The sequence below is a fragment of the Coturnix japonica genome, chromosome 13 (genome assembly GCF_054131305.1).
Source record: "Coturnix japonica strain WE chromosome 13, WE-NBRP24, whole genome shotgun sequence".
NCBI lineage: Eukaryota > Metazoa > Chordata > Aves > Galliformes > Phasianidae > Coturnix > Coturnix japonica.
In genome coordinates, this window is record NC_140675.1 from 20,279,782 (window position 1) to 20,298,929 (window position 19,148).

General features: G+C 57.1%; 1 protein-coding gene across 6 annotated transcripts in view; it reads right to left on the bottom strand.

The window, feature by feature from the left end:
* LOC107320959 (ankyrin repeat and fibronectin type-III domain-containing protein 1-like) overlaps positions 1-19,148 on the bottom strand; it is a 106,577-nt gene that overhangs the window by 74,732 nt on the left and 12,697 nt on the right. For 4 of the 6 annotated variants that reach the window (XM_085514387.1, XM_085514388.1, XM_085514389.1 and 1 more), the window contains 2 exons: positions 2,666-2,859; positions 151-380 (listed from right to left, as the gene is read on the bottom strand). In XM_085514387.1, the coding sequence (XP_085370513.1) occupies positions 151-380; positions 2,666-2,738 (303 nt within the window). In that variant the 5' untranslated portion in view covers positions 2,739-2,859. Of the gene's footprint in view, positions 1-150; positions 381-2,665; positions 2,860-10,107; positions 11,246-19,148 lie in introns of those variants that run through there. The other 2 variants (XM_015877372.3, XM_015877370.3) reach the window with 1 other exon arrangement.

Below are 19,148 nucleotides of genomic sequence, written 5' to 3' on the forward strand. Positions count from 1 at the left end.
CAGCAGATGGGATGTTGGCGTGGTGTGGGCAAACTGAGCAGCATCAGGCTGGCAAGAGAGGTGTCTGTTTTGCCATGCTGTTCATACATCCTGCCCTCTGCCATGTTTTGCAAAGCCACGTGGCTGGGTTGTGTCACCCCAAGTACTCACAAACTGCCGCCGCAGTCGGGTCCGCACGCGCTCAGCCTTGGTCTCGGCGTGGTGCCCGGTGTAGCCCAGCGAGCCCAAGTGGTTGTCAACAGAGAGACTCTTCCGCATGTAGAAGGAGCGCATGCGGAAGTGGCTGAACGGGGCGTCCTCCATCGCCGTGCGGAGCTGCGGCTGCAGCGGGGCATCCCCGGGGGGGTCCAGGCCGTCGTCCTCCAGCCGCCAGGCGTCCCCTGGGGACAGAGGGACAGAGGGACAGAGGGACAGCCGCCCCGTCAGAGCTGTGCTCACCACTTGGTTTTGTGCCCCTCAGAGGATGCGGGTGGGGATGCCCACCCAAACCGCCTCCATCCATCCCACCACGCAGCACAAGGGCTGGGGTGCTGCCCCATGGGGGTTCCTGACCCTGCCACAAGCCCCATCGTGCTCCCACCTCATTCAGCAGCTCCCAGCCCATGAGGGCCCAATGAGGCGAACTCATCCCAGTTTTTTCTGCCCATCTGCTCCCCTTCAGGGGCTGGAGCCACCATCCCCAGAGCACAGAGCACTGTGGCATGCAGGACTGGGACAGTGCTGAGCATCCCTCACTGCACTAGAAGGGAAAATGGGCAAAGCACACCGGTGGCATCTCCATAGCATCACTGCTTCCCGAGCAGCCCAGGAATGGATGTTGTGCGTGTGCTTCTCGTTGCCTGGCAGACAGCGAGCTTTCCTCTCCCACCCCCCACAGCCCAAACTGCTTCTCAAAAGCGAGAACAAATGAACAAAGCAACCCCACGCTCAACCCTGCAAAGCCCAGGCCAGCTGCCGGTCCTGCAGCACAAAGGCAGCGGTGAGGGCTGGCACTGCTGCCTGCTCCTGCGGCTGCACCACTCTGTTGTCCTTCTGAGCAGCCTGGCGCTGGGGGGCACAATACCACAACCAGGGCTGGGGAGTAAAGTCCTTCAGAGCTGAAAGCAGATAAAGGTCTTAAGGAGAAACACAGCCAGAGTGAAGGCGAGTGAAGAAGAGAAAGGAAGAGGCTCCAGCTGCCAACAGAGGCGACCCGGGGCAGTGCAATACCTAGCAGCTATTTTTATTATTTTTTTAGCCCTGCTTTGAATTTAATCAGCTGTGCTGCTCCTCTCCAAATGTCAGCTCGTACAACACAGGAGCGGCTGTTTGAAAGCTGTGATGACTCCAGGCACAAACACATCAATCGGCACCAGCCCCGGCTGCTGCCACACAGCAGCCCCACACTGACCGGGCTGCAGGGCTGGGGCAGCTCCCAGTGTAAGGGCACCGTGCATCCATCCCAGTGGCCCCATCCACCCCCCATGCCATGACACCCCATAGCAGGACGGCTGGGAGCACATAGAGCTGCCCTGGAGTTGCTCCCTGCTGGGATGTAAGGCTACAGTGGGTGTCAGGAGGCAACACAGAGGAGGGCAGGACTTTGCCTCCTCTAGAACAAGGACAAGAGGGAATAACCTGAAGTTGTGACAGGGCAGGTTCAGGTTGGATATTAGGAAGCATTTCTTCTCTGAAAGAGCCTTGGTGCACTGGTATGGGTTGCCCAGGGAGTGCTGGGGGCTTTGCTCTGTGCCAGGACTCACATCTCCACTGTGCAGCCAGGTCTGTCCTTGCCCACCCTGCCTCGGTGGCCCCAGAGCTCCTGAGGGAGCAGCCCTGACCCCACGCAGCTGCTGCCATCCCATCCCATCCCATCCCATCCCATCCCATCCCATCCCATCCCATCCCTCGTGTCCCCATGGGCACAGCAACCATCCGCAGCCCTCCATCCCACACCCAGACCTGCTGTGTCAGAATTAGGAGGACCAGGAAATGAAGCACAGCCTGCAGAGCATTAAAAACAATCCAGGGCTTGGCCAGCTGCTGACAGTGAGGGCCAGTGATTGCAGCAATCTGACAGCGAGGGCTTTAGATTAACAAAATAATAATAAAAATCTAAAAAAAGTCAAAGGGTGTTGGGCAGAGGCAGCTGCTTGGTAGGGGTGTTATTTTGCACTGGATTGCCAGCCCTGGCTCACAAGCTTAATCTCTGTTTCAGTGCTAATCACCTTCCCCATCACTCCTATGGCCCCAGCGTGACTCTGCTGGCAGCAGAAGCGTGAAGCACTTTGCCCATCAGTGGTTTTGCCAATAAACTTGCTCAGAGCAGCTGGACCAACCGTATGAGTATTTCATCAGGATCAGTGCAAGAGCAGAACACAACAAAAGACTCAGCAGCCAAGAAGGCCAACCCCCTGCCCTCGGGTGGGGAGCATCCATCACAGCACAGCCCCAGGGTGGGAGCGTGGGGAAGCAAAACAGTGCCACTGTGCCCTGCTCCACACGGAGGCAGGTTGGTGGCCTCAAGGAAAAGCTCAGAAATGGGCAGGCAAAAAATCATCGAGAATGGCTGATCTGGGGGGGCAGGACAACCCCACAGGGGCCAGTGCTGGATTTGCCAGGTAGCCAGTGGCCCTGGAGAACCAGGCTGCGGCTCGACAAGGGTTTGCAGACCTCATACACTCACCGGCAGATGGGATGGTGCAGCCCTTCTGTCCATCAGGGGCTGAGTGCTTCTGGTAGGGCTTCTGCTCCGGCATCGCCTCCCGGAACGCTGCGGAGTCCAGGAGGGGAATCCTGCTCAGCACTGGGGACTGTGGGATGCTGGGCAGCGTCCGGGACTTCCCCAGGAGCGGCCTCTGCAACTTTCTGTCCAGGGACCTGCAGGGGAGAGAACACGGGGCTCACTGCAGGCCCTGGGATGGCTGCCTTGAGCCACGATCTCCTCTGCAGGACGCTTTGCCTCGTGCTGCCCCTGGACAGGCAGCACCCGGCTCTTCCCAACACTGAAGTGCAACCCTGGTTTGCAAGGCTGCAGCTGTTTGAGCAAAGCCTTCTCCCTTTGCATTTTAATTGGGATTTGCATCTTGAGCTGCAAGCCACAATCAGCACCAATGGCACATCGGGCACTCAGCACCTCTAATCCAGCCCACCTCAAAATGCACAGATAATCAGAAATAAACAAACCAGAGGCACCAGGACTGAAATGATACAAACTGTGAACAAGAGAATGAAAGCTCTGCCCACCCTGCCCTGCAGCTCCGCACCTCATCCCACCACCACCATGCTGCACTGTCAGACCATTTCCTTCTCCTTGCACATAAATCTCAGTGCTCCTCCACGTGTGCCTGCACACAGCTCTGTTTGCTGCAGAGCACCATCAGCACGTGGGACATTAACGCTGCTCTGTACCTACTGCACTGCTCACATGGACTGCACGAGGGTCAAAGGGGTGAACTCTTGGAGGAGCCCTTTGGACCTGCAGACAATGATTTATATTTGAATCCCAAACCTGCTTCCATCTGGAATCTGACTTGAATCCCCAAGTAAAGGCAGTGCTGGGGATGCACCGCGCAGTGTCCCTGCTGCTGGGACGTCATGCAGCACCGTGTGCTTTGTGGGCTGGCCGCAGCGCCATGCGTTACCAAGGATGCCGCATGCCATTAGTAAAGAGCCTTGATGGGAGTGTACAGCTCAATTAGAAAAGCCATCATCAACGCAGCTACAGCCCATAAACAGCAGCTGTTCTGTGCTTGGTGGAAAGGAGAGCACATACTCAAGTCTTGCCAGCCCCATTGCTGCCAGGTCCCTGCCTCCAGCTCTGGGATCACCGCAGGGCGCAGGCGGGTGGCACCAAGTTGGTGGCACAGCACAGATCGCTCCAGATCGCCCATTCTGCAGCACCCAGGGCACAGGAGCTGCTTCCTCAGGCATTTAGTGAAAGCAAACCAGCCAGCCAAAGCAGCCACCGAGGCAAGGAAAAGCTGGTGCCCATGCAGCACCCAGGTGGACCCCCAGTGACGCAGGGATAGCTCAGCCCTTGTGGGATGTGGGGATGTTCTGAAATCACCACAGCTCACTCGGAGCCCCAGACCACTACCAGTAGAGCTGGGGCTGAGCTGCGGGTGCTGAACATCCCTTCCCAGTCCAAGATGAGCCTCCACCAAAATGCCTTTGTGCCGCTGGGTGCTACCAGGGGCTGAGGGCGAGAGCTGAAAGCACAGCAGCCTTGAGCTGGCTGCAAAACGGAATCAAAGCAAAGCAAAACAAAATAAAAACAGCATTCAGCTCACAAGTTCAGGGGGAAAAAAACAAAACAGCCAACAAATAAAACCACAACCAACATGTGAAGCAATAAAAATACCTCCCCCAAAGCTCAGCTGTGAGCTGGTAAATATGATTTCCACCAGCTGGTTTGCAGAGCTCCTCTCCTGCCATCGCTCCGGGCTGACAAGGATCACACAGCAGGGGCCATCGCCCAGGCAATGACAGGAGGCAGCCAGGGCTGTCCCCAGCAAACCCCAGTGGGACACAGAGCTGCTTTTCCTCCCCCCCCCAGTGCCCACACAGCAGTGAGGATGCTGAAGGCAGCTGGGATGCTCAGCAGGGGAACGGGAAAGCCTCAAAGGGAAAGCAAACCAGGAAATGGCACACAGCTCTTTGTGTTAAGCCATGAAGCTCTCAGTCAGACACACAGCAGCTTATGCTGAGAAGCAGAGAGAGCTGAGATGAGACCCCATGAGCTACCAAAGCTTGTGGCAGGGCAGGTTGGCCCCGACCCACACACACAGGGCAGACTTTCACAGCCACCAGCCCAGCATCTGATGGTCTCATCCCCAGGCACGGCCATGAAGCTATGGGGCAGGGCCAGAGCCCTTGGCAAAGGAGGCAAATGGAGCTGAGCTCACCTCATACAGGACACTGCAGGCATGTGTGAAGTGCATCAGGCATGAACTCTGAACACTCTGGTGCAGAAAGCTTGGTTTGCTTTAAATCCCATCATTTCTGCAGCATGAGCAAGTGTTCCACCCCTTGAGGTCAGCATTGGCAAGGCTGCCCTAAGTCTGTTAAGCCCCGGCAAAAAGTCATCATTTCATATTTTGGCCAAAAAAAAGAACATCCCTAAGCACAGTTTTGGACAGCTTGTTGTTGTTTCAAACACTCCTCCCCTCTTGAGCTGGGCTGGGTTTCACTCGGAAGCACCAGAACCCCAGAGCACCAGCAGCACCAGTAGGGTTCCCACTGCGGCCAGGTAGGCACAAACCCAGCCAGTGGGGTGGATTCGTGCTCCCAACATGCTGCAGTAACACCCCTGAGAAATGCTCTGTAATGGGGGGGGGTGGGTGCAGGCTGAGGGCAGGGCTCCATGGGTGGCACTTCCCCCATCCCACAGGGTGCCCCAGCACTGGGCTGTGAGGTTCCCACCAAACAGATGCAAAGAAAGCACGACAAAGCTCCTTCCCATTGAACACTGAGAGATACAAATATCGGTGCCATTGCCAACAGCTCCCCATGGGCGAAATCCCACCGCCCCTCCTTGAAGGAAAAGGGGGAGGAAGTAGAATGGCAAAGGGCTCCTGGGTTAAGATAAGGACAGGGACATCACTCGCCAATTACCCACACAGGCAGAGAAGACTCAGCAGAGGGAGATTAATGTAATTTATCACCTACTGCTGACGGATGGGAGCAGTGAGAGCTCAAAGCGAACTGAACAAACTCTGAGCCCCCCAGCCCTGTGTGAGCCCAGCCGTGTGAGCACAGCCCAGAGGTGAGCCGGGGACACCAGCAGCACCCAGCTCCATTCACAAACCTCCCCCTCGCCGACCGCTGCTTTAATTAGAAGCTGTTGGCATTCACATCCGCCGCGTTCAGCTGCTTCCCGCAGTGTGTGCGGCCGGGGCCTCTGTTTCCTACCTGCCCACCCACCCAGCTGTGACTCAGTGCCAACACAGTGGGTGAATGAGGCACCGAGCAGTCTTTCTAGCAAGCGTGACTCACAGGCCAGGGCTCACTGCCGGAGAAGTTTGCTGCAGTCATGCTACATATGTAATTCTCCTTAATGCCAGCGTAACTTCCCCTTCCTGCTAGTCCATCCAGCTGTCACACCAAACTAAAGGATGACTGCTGGGTTTTTGCTTAATCCGAGTAAAGATGAGCTTCAGCTCGCGCAGAACACAGCCAGCTCCCAGCCCCATCCCCGCCCTAACAATTAGCTCCAAGAGGAGCCCAGGAGATGGGCAGGGGGGAAGAAAGCCAGCGCACGCCCCATCGTCACTAGGGTTTGGATGGAACACTCCCCCTGACCCTAAAGGATGATGCTAAGAGCATCTGGGCACTTTTCCAGCCTTTCCGAAGCAGCAAGAATTCCCAGCACCCTGGGGACACACACACGGGAACAGGAGGGGGCAGAGAACCACCCCCACAGCCATAGAGCACAGTGATGGGGCAGAAGGGCTCAGCTCACCCACAGCCAGGTGGGAGAGGCACAGAATGGCCGCAGAGCACAGCCCCACAGCACCCTGCGAGCTGCACCACAGCCAGCACCCACAGCACACACAGGTACAAGGGAGGGGGCCGAGTCCTAAAGACACTGAAGTCTGCAGCAGGGAACTTGAGCGGGATCAAGTCTGCCCAGCAGGCTGCGGCTGACTCACTGACACGGGATTTAGGGCTATTTCCAGCTTGGCTCGGTTCAGCATCAGCACGGAGCGCTTCCACGCGTCAGCAGTGGACACGTCCATCACTTTTGGTATTACTGTTCATTCCTTCCATAGGTGTCACTGACCGGTTGTGGCAGTGATGCAGGTGCACACACACACCCACACACTGTCCTGATGTGCTCAGCCAGGCGGGTGTTGGAGCCAGAAGCGGCCACATCTCACATAGAGCTGCCACAAACACCTCTGGGCAGCGTGAGGTGCAAACTTCTCACTCAGACTCAAGCACTCCCCAGCACCTCACTCACATTCTCTATTAAAACCCAGCTCCACCAGCCAGCACCGACCGACAGGCACAGCACTGCGACATGGCAGGACCCAGTCATGATGTCCCTGGGGACTCTCAGGGCTGTAAAACAGAGGTTTAAGACCCACTTCCACCTTTACCCTCCAGCTGCTCACACAGGGTTTGTGCCTTCGGTGCAGTTTTCCAGCCCCCAAACGTGCCAGTTCCTCCTCTTCCCAACCGCAGCCTGAGCACAGACAAACTGCCAGAGCTGGAGAGATATTTTTATGTACCCCAAAGCAACCGAGCACAATCCTGCCAGGAGAACGCTGCCTGCTGCCCTCCCTGCCTGGCAGCGCTGCTCTCAGGTCCAGCCCAACCTCAGCAGCCACTGAGGAACCATCCAAAACCCATTAACTATCTCATGAAATGCTGCTGGATTCGCTCCCTTCCAGCAGGGCCAGGAGCACCTGGGATCTGCAGCCAGGAACCTGCCTGGGCTGAGACAGAGCCTGGGAGGCACCTCCACTGTGCACACACAGCGAGTCCCAGCTGTGGTTGTACCTTCCTCCTTCCCAACCCACTTTGGGAAGCAGCACGAACTTGGCAGATGCTGCCCAGTCCTTTCAGATGAAAAATAACAAAATGAAAGTCAGCTATTTTGTATTTTGTCTTTTCCTTTCGTTGCTCCACGCCAGGCATGCAGAACAGCAGGTGTGAGCACCCCAATGCTGGCACCGGGAGACAAAGCAGAGAATCTAGCCCTGTTTGCTGCATGCAGCCCCTGCTGCATTCCTGCCCAGGCTCAGGGCCCCTTTGCCCAGCACTGCAGCCTCCAGAAATGAACCTGTGTGACAGTGCAGACTCTCAGAGTGCAGAAACCAGCACGGCTCCACAGCCGCTCAGCTCAGGCATTTGGCTCTGCCATAAAACTCCTACAAGGCTGCAAAAAGTCGCAGAGAATAAATCGCTTGCTTAAAGGATTGGCTCTGCTTGACCTTCCCAGTCCATCACAAGAACCGGGAGGTGCTGCCTGCTGGGTGCACCAGCCCCCAGCCCAGAGACCTGCCAGCCCATTCAGCTCAATGCAGTGGGCACCTGTAGCACAGCACAGCTTCTCTCAAGGTGGAGGAGCCCCTGCTGACATGAACACATGAGATGTGAACCACAGCACGGCTCTGCACTGCAGCTCACAGCAAAGCGAGGGGGCTGAGCAACACCTGTGAGCACTGGGTTTGGCCAATAGCGTGGAGCAAGAAGGTACTATATTGCTATGTGAGCCGTCCAAGCACGAGTTGGGCCCTGCTGGATCACAACATAAATTCCCAGACCCAGCAGACTTACTCAACCCGCCTCGCACTCACTGCTTTTTCTGTGGGTGTCATTTAAAAATGCAGGCATATTACTTAATACCACGACTACACATCACTGATATCTTGTAGGTCCTCTGAGAATGAATGGGATTGCTATATTTGGAATGCAATAACTCCAAGCAGCACACCCTGTGTGCTGGTGTTGCTCGCTGAGACCCAGCAGCACCCGGAGCCGATCGCCCCGAGCCACAACAACCCTGGGCAGAGCTGGGGGGGATGCAGCCGCCCTGGGGTGGCACTGCCCAAAATGCAGGAGCACCATGTTTCATCCATCCACGCTGCCTTGTAGAAGTGAAGAAGGAGCTTTTTTCATGAGCTGATTTCATGAGCATCCCATGGTTCAACCAACAATTATTTTGAGTCTTATCAGCAGCTGCGTGTCACCAGGGCACAGACACAGCACCAGCAGGAGCAGCCCTTGCTTGGGGCCAGCCCTGGGGCTGCTGGGCTGCGTGGGGAAACTTCTGCTCCCAGCAACCATGGGGCAGAGCTCCACCAGTTACCCCCACACCCATGTGCTGGGTAAGTGTTAGAGCAGCTGTGCCCAGCAACACCCCAGGAAGTTTGGGACATGAGTCACACAGCAGCAGTGCTGCTTTGCTGTTAGTGCTTCAGAGAGAGCGATGCAACACAACATCTCCCTTGATATGGGTAACCAGGTCTGGGAACACAGCACCCTGTGCATGGTAGTGGCACAGTGCAGGGCCCCGAGAGCATCACCTTGCTGCCCTCTTGCTGGCACAGGTAGCTATATGGCACATGCTCACTGTCCACAAAGTGCTCAGCTACATGTCAGCAAACCCTGGGGATGTGTGTGCTCAGCAGTGCCCGCACCATCCCCGCGTACAGTCTGCACTGGCACAGCCAAACCCAGGGCTCACGGCTTCCATGTCTGTCACTGCGCTGCCTGGAAGAGCAGAACAAAGCTCTCAGCTCAGCCCTGAGCACCTCCAGGCTTCTGGAGACAACACGCCATGCTGAGTGAGCAGGGAAGAGGCGATGTCTCTGGGATTGTGGAGTGCAGAAGGGAGCAGCACTAGCACCGTGTGCCTCACCAGCTTGGTGTGATGTGCAGAGCAGCAGGAGGGGCCCAAGCAAACAGATCACCAAGTCCTTAATACCATTAGCAGAGCCCGAGATGCTCAGACACCAGGGAAGAAGGTGAGTGGATATCTCAGTGCTGTTTTTCCATGTCAGCCCCACCTGGCACAGACTCAGCTCTGCCTGGGCTGGCACACAGGGACAGCAGCTGTGTGCCAGCTCAAGCAACAGCCCTTCCCTACAAAGAACCACAACAACAGCGAGGTGTTCCCACATGCCATGGGGTGTGAGCCCCCAGCATCGCACCCCTCCCTGCAGGGGCTGAGGCAGGGCACCCAGCACACAGGCTTCCATCTCTGCCTATGGAGCAACCTGTTGCTGGCTCTGTAGCTATGGGTTTTGTATGCAACAGGGTGAGGGGTAGATGGAGAGAAGGACAATTGTGGTGCATAGCCCCGCCACTGTAACAAGGGGCTGGGTGAGGAGGCACAGCACAAAGCAGGAGACAGAAGCAGGCAGATATACGTGCAGGCAGTCACATGGCAGACACCCGAGATGCACCACCGACACCTTGGACGTGCCCTGGGCAGAGACACAGGACACCAGACATCCCGAGCTCTGGCACCGCAGGCAGCACCGAGACGCTGCTTGCAAAGCTCCTGGCTCATCCCCAGCCCCTGGTGGCAGGAGGGGGGCACGGGGAAGCAGCGCAGCAAGGGCCACGAGTCCCACCCTGCAGCCACACCAGGACGGAGGGGCTGCCACCCCATACCTGCACTCGGTGACACTACAGCAGCAGCTCCCACTGCGCCGGCCCCGTCGCTCGGAGCGCAGCTCTGTCCTCGACTTCCTCAGGCTGAAGTACTCCGTCAGCTTCCCAAATGAAGCCATGGCCCCCGCCAGCTCCCAGAGCAGCCGTGGGCACCGCTCCCACCACGTCCCGCATGCTATGTCCCAACTCGTGGCCCTGCACGCTCCATCAGGGGTGGGAGCAGGAAAGGAGAGCTGCAGGTCCACAGGTGAGCTCAAGGCAGGAGTCGCAGCGAGCCCTGGAGCCGGGAGGTGAGGTCACTGCCCGCCTGAGCCGTCCGTGGGCACCAGGCTGCACGACGGCAGCTCAGGGCTGCGTGCTGCTCTGCTGTAACGTGGCAGCTGCTACAGAGCTGAGTTAAGAAGGAGAAAAAATAATAATGCCGTCTGGAAAGGATCCTTGGTAGAGGTGGCACAAGGCTGCATGCCCCTGTGGAAAGCGAGTGCTCAGCAGGTGCCCAAGATGAGGGAGCTGGTCCTCAGCCGGGTGAGCGGATGGATGCCAGGCCAGCAGCAGTGTGAATGCCTGGGACATCAGCTGGTCGGATGGATTTCCAGAGGGTCTGTTCTTATGGCACAGAGATCACACAGGAGGTGGAGAGCATCCCCACTTGTTCTTCTTGTGGTTGTTCAGAGTTTTCCAGTTCTCCTCCTTCCCTGTTTTCCAACACAGAAGCCAACCCTTTGCCTCCAGCAGCACCTACCCAACACGATTTTCCAGCTCGTCACGGAACACCTGAGCACAAGAGGCACAGACATTTAACACGAGCAGCTCTGATCCATCTAGAGGTCACCTCTGGGCTCTGCTTCCCGAGCTCCGGCACAAAGCACCTCTCCCGCTGGCAGCAGGCAGAGGGAAGCTGCGGACTCGGAGGGAAATCCTGCTCCCAAAGCTCCCCCGTTGGGAGCTCTGCATCCTCAGATCCTGGCGCCGCCTGGGCAGTGGGAAGGAAAAAAAGGCTTCAAAACGCCACTCCAGCCCTGAGGAGCAACAGCAGGGGCAGCCAGCGAGGAGCATCCAGGGCCGGCGGACGGAAACCGCCAGCGGTGCCCGCTCAGACCCTCGGGGAAGCGGCCGAGACGAGCGGCACTAACCGAGGCGGCAGATCCGGGAGCTGCCTTCGCATCCTCTCGATCCCCGCGTTGTGGATGCCATGTTAAAATAAATAAATAAATAAACAACGCAAATCATTCATTGCTTTCTCCTCGCTCGGAGCCATCCGCTGCCGACAGTCCGCTTCCCCGCCCCGCCGCCTTCCTCCCCGCTTCTCCTCCTCTCCCTCGGCTCCCCGCTCCGAGTCCGATGCCTCCAGCAGCAGCGGGGTACGCCCCGCCGGGGTGGGGGGAGAACCTCCTGCCCGCCCCCCCCGCGCCGCCCACCTACCGGCCCCGAGGGGCTCCAGCGCTGCCGGGGGATCCCCAAAATCAGCGCGTCGGCGGAGAGCGGGGCGAAGGCGCAGCACAGGCTGGATGTGCCGCTGCGCACCCCCGGCTCCTATCGGCTCCCTGTTACTATTCAGGAGAGAGGCGAGACGGAGAAGGAGGGCAGCGGGGGGGGGGGGGGGTGCAGCGGGGAGCAGAGCGGGACAGACCGGGCAGAGCGCGCCCCGAACGAACCGAACGCCCGACGCCGGTGTCGGGGCGGCCGGGGATCGGTCAACAGGGGCTGCAGCGGGGAGCGGGGGGAGGAAAAATGCGGAGCGAGGTCCGGCACGACGCCGACCCTTCGTTCCCTCCGAACGGAGCGATGCCGGCGCGGAGCCGCTCCTCCAGCCGCTGTGCTTAGCGCCGCTTTGCAAATGGCATCGCGTCTGCAAAGGCCAAAAGCAGCGTCGTTCCGAGGGGGACAACAGGGAAACGTGGAATAACGCGGAGAAAGCAGGAGGATTGTGTGCACCAGACACACACTCCCAGGAGCGAGGTGCTCAGCCTGGAACCCCACGGCCCAGCAAGGGCAAGGGGCTGATGTTGGCAGGCTCAGAGCAGGACAGCTCCATGAACACCTCCAGGTGTGACAGACAACAGGTACCAGAGGGGAACTGCTGCTCTGCAGCCCCCAGTACCGCATCCCACTGCCCCGTCCAGGCAGGACCAGCTGCAGCCCCATCTCTCCTACACCCTTCCGTTCCCCCCATCCCGGTGCCCTTAGGCCAAAGGAAGGTTGTTCCCTTCCTCCCGAGGCAGAGGAGAACCCCCGGGCCCTGAGATCAGCCCTTGGGGACAGGGCTGTCACAGCCACCGGCTCCCAGACGAGTGCTGCTCCTTTCATTAAGCAGAGACAATCTGCTGAGATGCTGTTGGAGTCTCATTTCACATCAGCAATCTGCTGTGCTGGGGGTGCAGCCGTGGACTCAGTGATGCGAAAGGCAGCTTCCCACTGCCACTCAACAGCACAATGGGAAACTTTACATGAAACCATGGTTAAGTTTGTATGTCATTTTGCTTTCGTTGTTTTGTGATTCTTTTTAAGGAAGAGCTGCAGAGAACACAGAGGGTAAAGCAGAAATGAAGATCCACAGGGGCTGGGACTTTGTGCAGCCTCACACACCCCAACACCCACCAGAACATTGCACGAGCATCTCACACCTGTGTCTGGAGGGAAAAAAAAGCCATGAGAATTCCATGGTGTCTGGACCTGCCATATTCCTGAGCATGCACCCACCAGGGCAACAGATCAGCAGTTCCCATTCCAAAGCCCTCGCTTCCAACAAGGTAAAGGCAGCACAGACATGGGATGCGACACATGTCCCAGTTTGCAACCAACAACAGCCCATTTTCCAGGCAGAAGCGCTACCAGCTCCTTTACCTGAATCAGCCCCATGCTGGGTGCCCAGGTGCAGGGCTTGGAAACCATCCCTGCTGCTGGAGACGACTCCAGCCCCAACCCCAGGGGTCTCCTTGCAGCCCCATCAATGTGCTGCTGAGCAACCCGCAGCTGGATGCTCTGTTGTTTCCCTGGGCAACTTTTATTCCGACAGCTCTCCTCCACAGCAGCGAGGGAAGGAGGGAAAGGGCATTGCTCAGATGGAGCTGACAGCTTCATCTGCTCCCGTGGCGCCAGATGATGCCAGCACCATTCCTGCAGAGCTTTGCTTTTGGATCCCCAAACCAAGAACTGAGCTGCACCCCCAGAGTCACCAGGAGCCACAGAGCCCAGGGACAGCTGATGGATTTGATGGGTGAGGAACTGGTTATGAGATCACACCCAGAGAGTGGTGGCCAATGGCTCAATGTCCAGTGGAGATCAATGATGAGTGGTGCCTCTCAGGGGTCAGTGCTGGGACTGATGCTCTTCAACACCTTCATCAATGAAACTGACACTGGGTTTGTTGTGACCGGAGAAGGGGAAATGTTTGAAATCAACTAAAGGAGGGGGATTTGAATATGGAGCAGCTACAGCCCTATGGCAGTGCTGCATTTTAATATAGTCATAATAAAAAGCAGAGAAGGAGCAGCACTATAATTTCAGACTAACAAGGCACTTTGCTTTAATTGTCACTTCTATGGCACTGCACACAAATCTCAGGGCTGATACCTGGCATCAACCACTGTGTCAGTTTGAGTCTGCCTGGCGCGTGGCCGCCTCAGAGCTCACCCAGCACCAAACCTCCAGTTCCAGCAGCAAATCCAGATGTGCTGCAAAAAACATCCTCCTCCCTGGGAACAGCACAGAGTCAGTTGGAGAGAGGCTTCAAAGACACACCGTCCCTTGCAATTTGGCCCACTTTCCTGCGCACAAAGCACAGAAGAGTCAGCAATAGCAACATTGGGCAATCCAGATGCAGTGCAGCACCCTGCAGCCGAAGCTGCTCCACCTGCAGCTGCCAGAGCCCTGCCCTGGTGCCTGCTCCTTGGACAGGGCAGGGACACCTTGTTGAAGCCTGCAAGGAGAGATAAGGGCAGGATGCAGCGGAAGGGGCAGCAGGGGGTTGCTAGGGAAAAAGGGAGAAAATTAGTCAGTTTTTCCCCAGCAAGAGAGTTTGCTGAGTTCAAAAGGATGAGAGAAAGCATCAAACACAGGCACAGTGAGAACAGAATGGCTTGGGTTGGAACAGACCTCGAGGATCATGGAGCTCCAACCCCCCTGCTGCAGGCAGGGCTGCCAACCCCCATATCTAATGATACACCAGGCTGCCCAGGGCCCATCCAACCCGGCCTTGAGTGATGTGATGGGAGGAAGCAGCAAAAGGAAAAACCAGAGGCAGAGCAACCAGAGGAGGCTGGAGCTGGTAGGAGCACAAAGGGGCACCACGGCTCAGCTCCACGTCTTCATGCAAACCCCCAGACCCTGCCCAACAGGTGACACATCATCTCCCAGCTGGGAAACAGACAGCTCAGCGTGCCCCAAACTGTTACACTTCCCCTCCCACCCACTCCCCCAAGAAAAGCCTTAGCAAAAGCCAAAGCAAAAATCAGAAAACCTTCCAGCACGATCAAAGACCTCAGCAAATGGAGCCCATTTTTTGTAATTACCTCCCAGCCGACACCAGATCTCCTTAGAATAACAATCTGTATCGAGCGACAAAGCTCTGGAGAGCAGCAGGGCTGCAATCCATGGGGCCAGCTGTGCCCAAGGACAGCCATTGTGCCACCTGGTGAGGAGCAGCCCTGCACAGACCAGCCCCTCCCTGCCGGCACCTTTTGGCCACCCCTGGGTGCTGCCAAGCACTGCTCAGAGCAGGGCTGAGCGCTTTGGGATGGGCAGCATCGGAGCACAGAGCCCAGCGGGGACTGTCAGCCCCAGGGTTCCTTCTCCCCATCACCCAGTCATTGTTTCTGTGTCAGAACAGCGTGAAAACCCCACCCAGCTCCTTTCCCAGATGGTGGCTGGACGCAGCTCTCTTCTCACAGCACAGATAAGGACAACTTTAACCTCTCACACCAGAACTCAGAGCGGTGCCATCATCGGAGGGTGTTGGATTTACTCAGCACTCGGCTGATTGTTTAAATTAAACTGGGAGATTTCCCCCCAGGTTCCAGCAATTTAATTAAAATAAAGTAAAAACAAGCAAACTTCCAAATGCTCGTTGTGCAATTAAAACCTTCAGGACTGCCAAACAGAGCACAGAACCTAAATAACATCCAAGGGAAAAGAAACACCCTGACTCTTTCAGTCCAAAGCCAGTCACACCAAACTCCCCCAGCACGAAGAAGAATTAAAGCCACCAGCAGGCACAGACCAGACAGGGGGATGCCTTCAGGGTGACCAGAGGATGCAAAAGGGCACCAAGATGCTGCATGACACAATGCAATGCCCTGAGGAGCGAGAAGCCAGCAGCCCAAACAGCCATGGTACTTGTGGGGCAGCAATTGGCACAGCCAGAGGGTCCCCAAGCAGCAGCCGGCATCCCCAGCACCAACAGCTCCCACTCACTGTGCCTGCCTTGCCCTGGGCAGGATGTGATGGTCCCTTGTTACCTGATGTTCGTGGGGGCAGAAAGTGGGGAGTCGTGAGGAGCATCACGGCTGAGAACAGCCGCAAGCAGAGCTCCCTGCTGAGCTCTGTGATCCTGACCCCACATGGGGCAGAGCCTGAGCCGCAGGGATGGCTCCAGACGTCACAGCCAGGCAAGCAGAACTCAGCATGAGCTTGGTTATGCAATCTCCAGTTGGGGCTGGATATCCTGCAGGTACTGCTCTCCAACCCAAGAGGGTCTCTGTGGGCTCCTTCCCTGCGGAGCCACCCCACAGCCCAACAGTTACAGGGGGCTGCCCCTGCTCTGGGGCCCACACATGGCTCTGTAGCCACATCTCCATAAAGAGATATCAAAGGCGATTGCCAGCACAGGAGCAACGCAGCCCTTCACCACCGATGCTCTCACAGTACCAGCTCCAGCTCTGTGTACAGCAAAGCCTCCAGAATAGCACCAGGGCCATGTATGAGATCAGCAGCATCGCGGGGCGGCTCGGCGCTCCCCCAGCAGCTCGCTGGATTAAAGATTTAATGCAATGCGTCCCTCTGGAAGAAATTACATGGGCTATCAAGAAAGATGCGCCGCTCATCTGATGAAATCTCACAATCATTGCGGCAATATGTGCAAACTAAATAGGCTCTGTAGAGCAAAGGGAAAGCTGCAGTTGCTCTCGTGAGCCCTTTTCCAGTGAGAGGAACCAATGGGTAAAGCAGCAGCTCCATTAGCAGGAATGTGTGTGTGCAGACACAGCCGTGTTTGCAGAGAGTGAGACGGCCCCACTCCCACAGAAGGAGCAGAGCATCCCGGGGCCTCCAGCCCCAACCTCCAACACCTCGCAGGGTCCTGGCTGGCAGAGAAGAGCAGGGGGGGTTTAGTGCCTGGGGAGCTCGGGAAGCCAAAGCATGAGCTGGCACTTCTGACAAGCAGGAATTAATCCCACCATGCTCAGCCAGGGCCAGTGGGACATCCCGTGCTCAAGCATCTTGTTATATGCTGTGGATACCCCCAGCTTCATAGCCACCTTCAGATGCCTCTTTCTGGCAAGCTCTGCATTGCTCTGAGTGCTGCAGCAGCACACTGCCTGCATTAAATCCTGCTCCAGTGTCCCCAGAGAGCATTCACTGCAGCTGAACCCAGTCTATAAAACACCCAACTTGACCGAAGAGCTGGTGCCAAAGCTTGTGTTTGCATCCGCAGAGCTCGTGGTGTAGCAAAACCATCCATGCAGGGCTCACCTGGGGCGATTTTCCCCAAAAACTCAAGCTGAGACCCCACACCTCAGGGGCTGTGGTGACTGGCACCCTGGAAAGGCAGTAAAGAGCCTCAGCCCTGCTCCACGGGCTGACCTCCTATAGCAAGAAAAGGGTTGGAGATGCCCAAACACACGCTGGTCCCTGTGCGGGGGACAGGGCAGCCCATGAGCAGCAGTGAAGCAGGACTTTGGGGTTGGGGGAACAGCAGTTGTTCAGCTACACCCCAACTCGGCCGTGCTGCAGCACAGCTGGCTCTGCTGAATGCAGCTCTGCCCACAGCACCGAGCAGCTCAACACGGCAGCTCCAGCACTGGCACTTTGTTGGCAGCTCCTTCAGTCCAGGAGCGAATGCACAGACAGATCCCACAGCTCAGCTGGCGAGCAGCTCTTTGCAGGTTATTAATGAAATCATTTACAGCTTATTGCGAGGATTCTGCCAAAAGGCAATGAAAAAAACAACAAAAAAAAAAAAACAAGAACAAAAAAAGCACAACTCTTCCTGCCAGCAAAAGCCCTGCTCTGCTGCAGGACGCCTATTGGCCACGCTGCTGAAAACACGGTGTGCAATGACCCTGAGCACGGCCAGGGCTGCTCCCAGCACAGCACTGACACCAGCACAGCCAACCTGCACAAGCACAGGGCTACGTGTTCACAGCAAAACCCCACTGATGGACGGGGACGCAGCTCCAGCCCCAAAGCACAGAGAGCACGACCCTACACAGCACAGCTGCTGCTGACAGCGGCCCTTCCTCCCAAAATAGCCGAGGGAAGCAGGGTGGCACAGAAAGGGATAAGAGCCAACCTGCTAAATAGCAGATCTGATTTCAGCAGCACATCAAGGACCTGTGGAGATCAAGGAAACATATTCCCTTATACGCTCTCTAGGGCACGCAGCTATTTGCAACCTGAAAAATAGCTGCTGTCGCTGTATAGAGGAGGAATTTTCCCGAGCACAGCAGCGCTGCTTTAGGGGAACAAACCAGGGCTCCAGGAGGGCAGGTTGCTCACAGTGTGCTCTGGCTGGGGCTGCAGGGGATGGCAGTGTCCCACCCGTGAGGTGGCAGCAGGCAGAGTCCCTCTGGCCGGGCACCCCACGCCATGGGACTGGGAGCTCCACGTGCACCCAGAGCAGCCACCGTCCCCCTCCCCACAGTCACTGAATTATTAATCCCCCAGAAATTCATCAGGCCTCAGCTAAGCCAGCTCAGCAAACCCAGCAAGGAATTTCTAGGTCACAACAACATGGAGGGGGGTGAGGAAATAAACAAAAACTGAGACCATTCCGCAGGGCTGTTTCTTCCCCCTGTCATAAAGCCCAGGGATGGATCATGCAGGAAAAGCTCCAGGACATCACAGCTGCATTTCCCAGCACTGGACACCAAGACCAGGAGACCCATCTCCTGTCCAGCACAGCAAGGGGTGGCTGTGCAGAGAGCGCAGTGATGCAGGGCATGGGGTGACAGCTGACCCCTCTGCAAAAAGAGCCATCTTCCCAGAGGATTCTTGTACAAGCAACTGATGATTTGCTGGAGACAGCTCATCCCTGAGACACACAGCTTGCTTTTGGGATACCCAAAGGACCCGGGGCTATGAAAGCTGCTGCTAGCAGGCAGCACACTGAGCTGCAGCATTGTGGCTGAGGGACACACCAAGCAGAGCACAGCCAGCTGCAGAGCCACACCGTCACCTTGCACCCCTGTCCCTGGTGGGTGCTCACCCCTCTCTATGGGACACATGGGGCACAGCTCCAGGGAGAGCTGAGCAGCCAGCAGGATGTGCACGAGGAAATTGGACAGGGCTGGACTCCTGCCCAAAGCATGGGAAGGAGGGACTCTGCAAAACTCCTTCTCTTGTTTGCACAAGCTAAAACCACAGCCCTGATCCCCATCACTACGGCCACTGGGCAAAGGTCCAGTCTTGAGGAGCTGCCACAAGCAGATCCAGAGATGGGAAGAGCAGAGCAAGGGTCAGTCCCTGCATTCAGCCCCTCACCACTGCAGGGCAGGAGCAGCACGGCACAGCCACAGAGGGATGCCAGAGCCCCTCACACCCACCCACACTCTGCCCAGAGCCCCACCAGGGTGGGGGTGGCCACAAACAATCCCAGCATTGAGATCCCACCCGCCCCATCTGCAGCTCCACGGGCCAGCAGCACACAAAGCCAACATCGGCCCATGATGAGCCATGCCAAGGCGGGGACAGATCAGCCTTTGTGTGAGCCCAGGCTAAGTTAGCTTTGGGAGGCAGGCGGGATGGCTCGGGCACTGGAACCTGCGCTCGGGGCTGCTTCCCACATGGAGGGCAGCAGCTCACGTGCAGATGACAGCAGAAGTCAC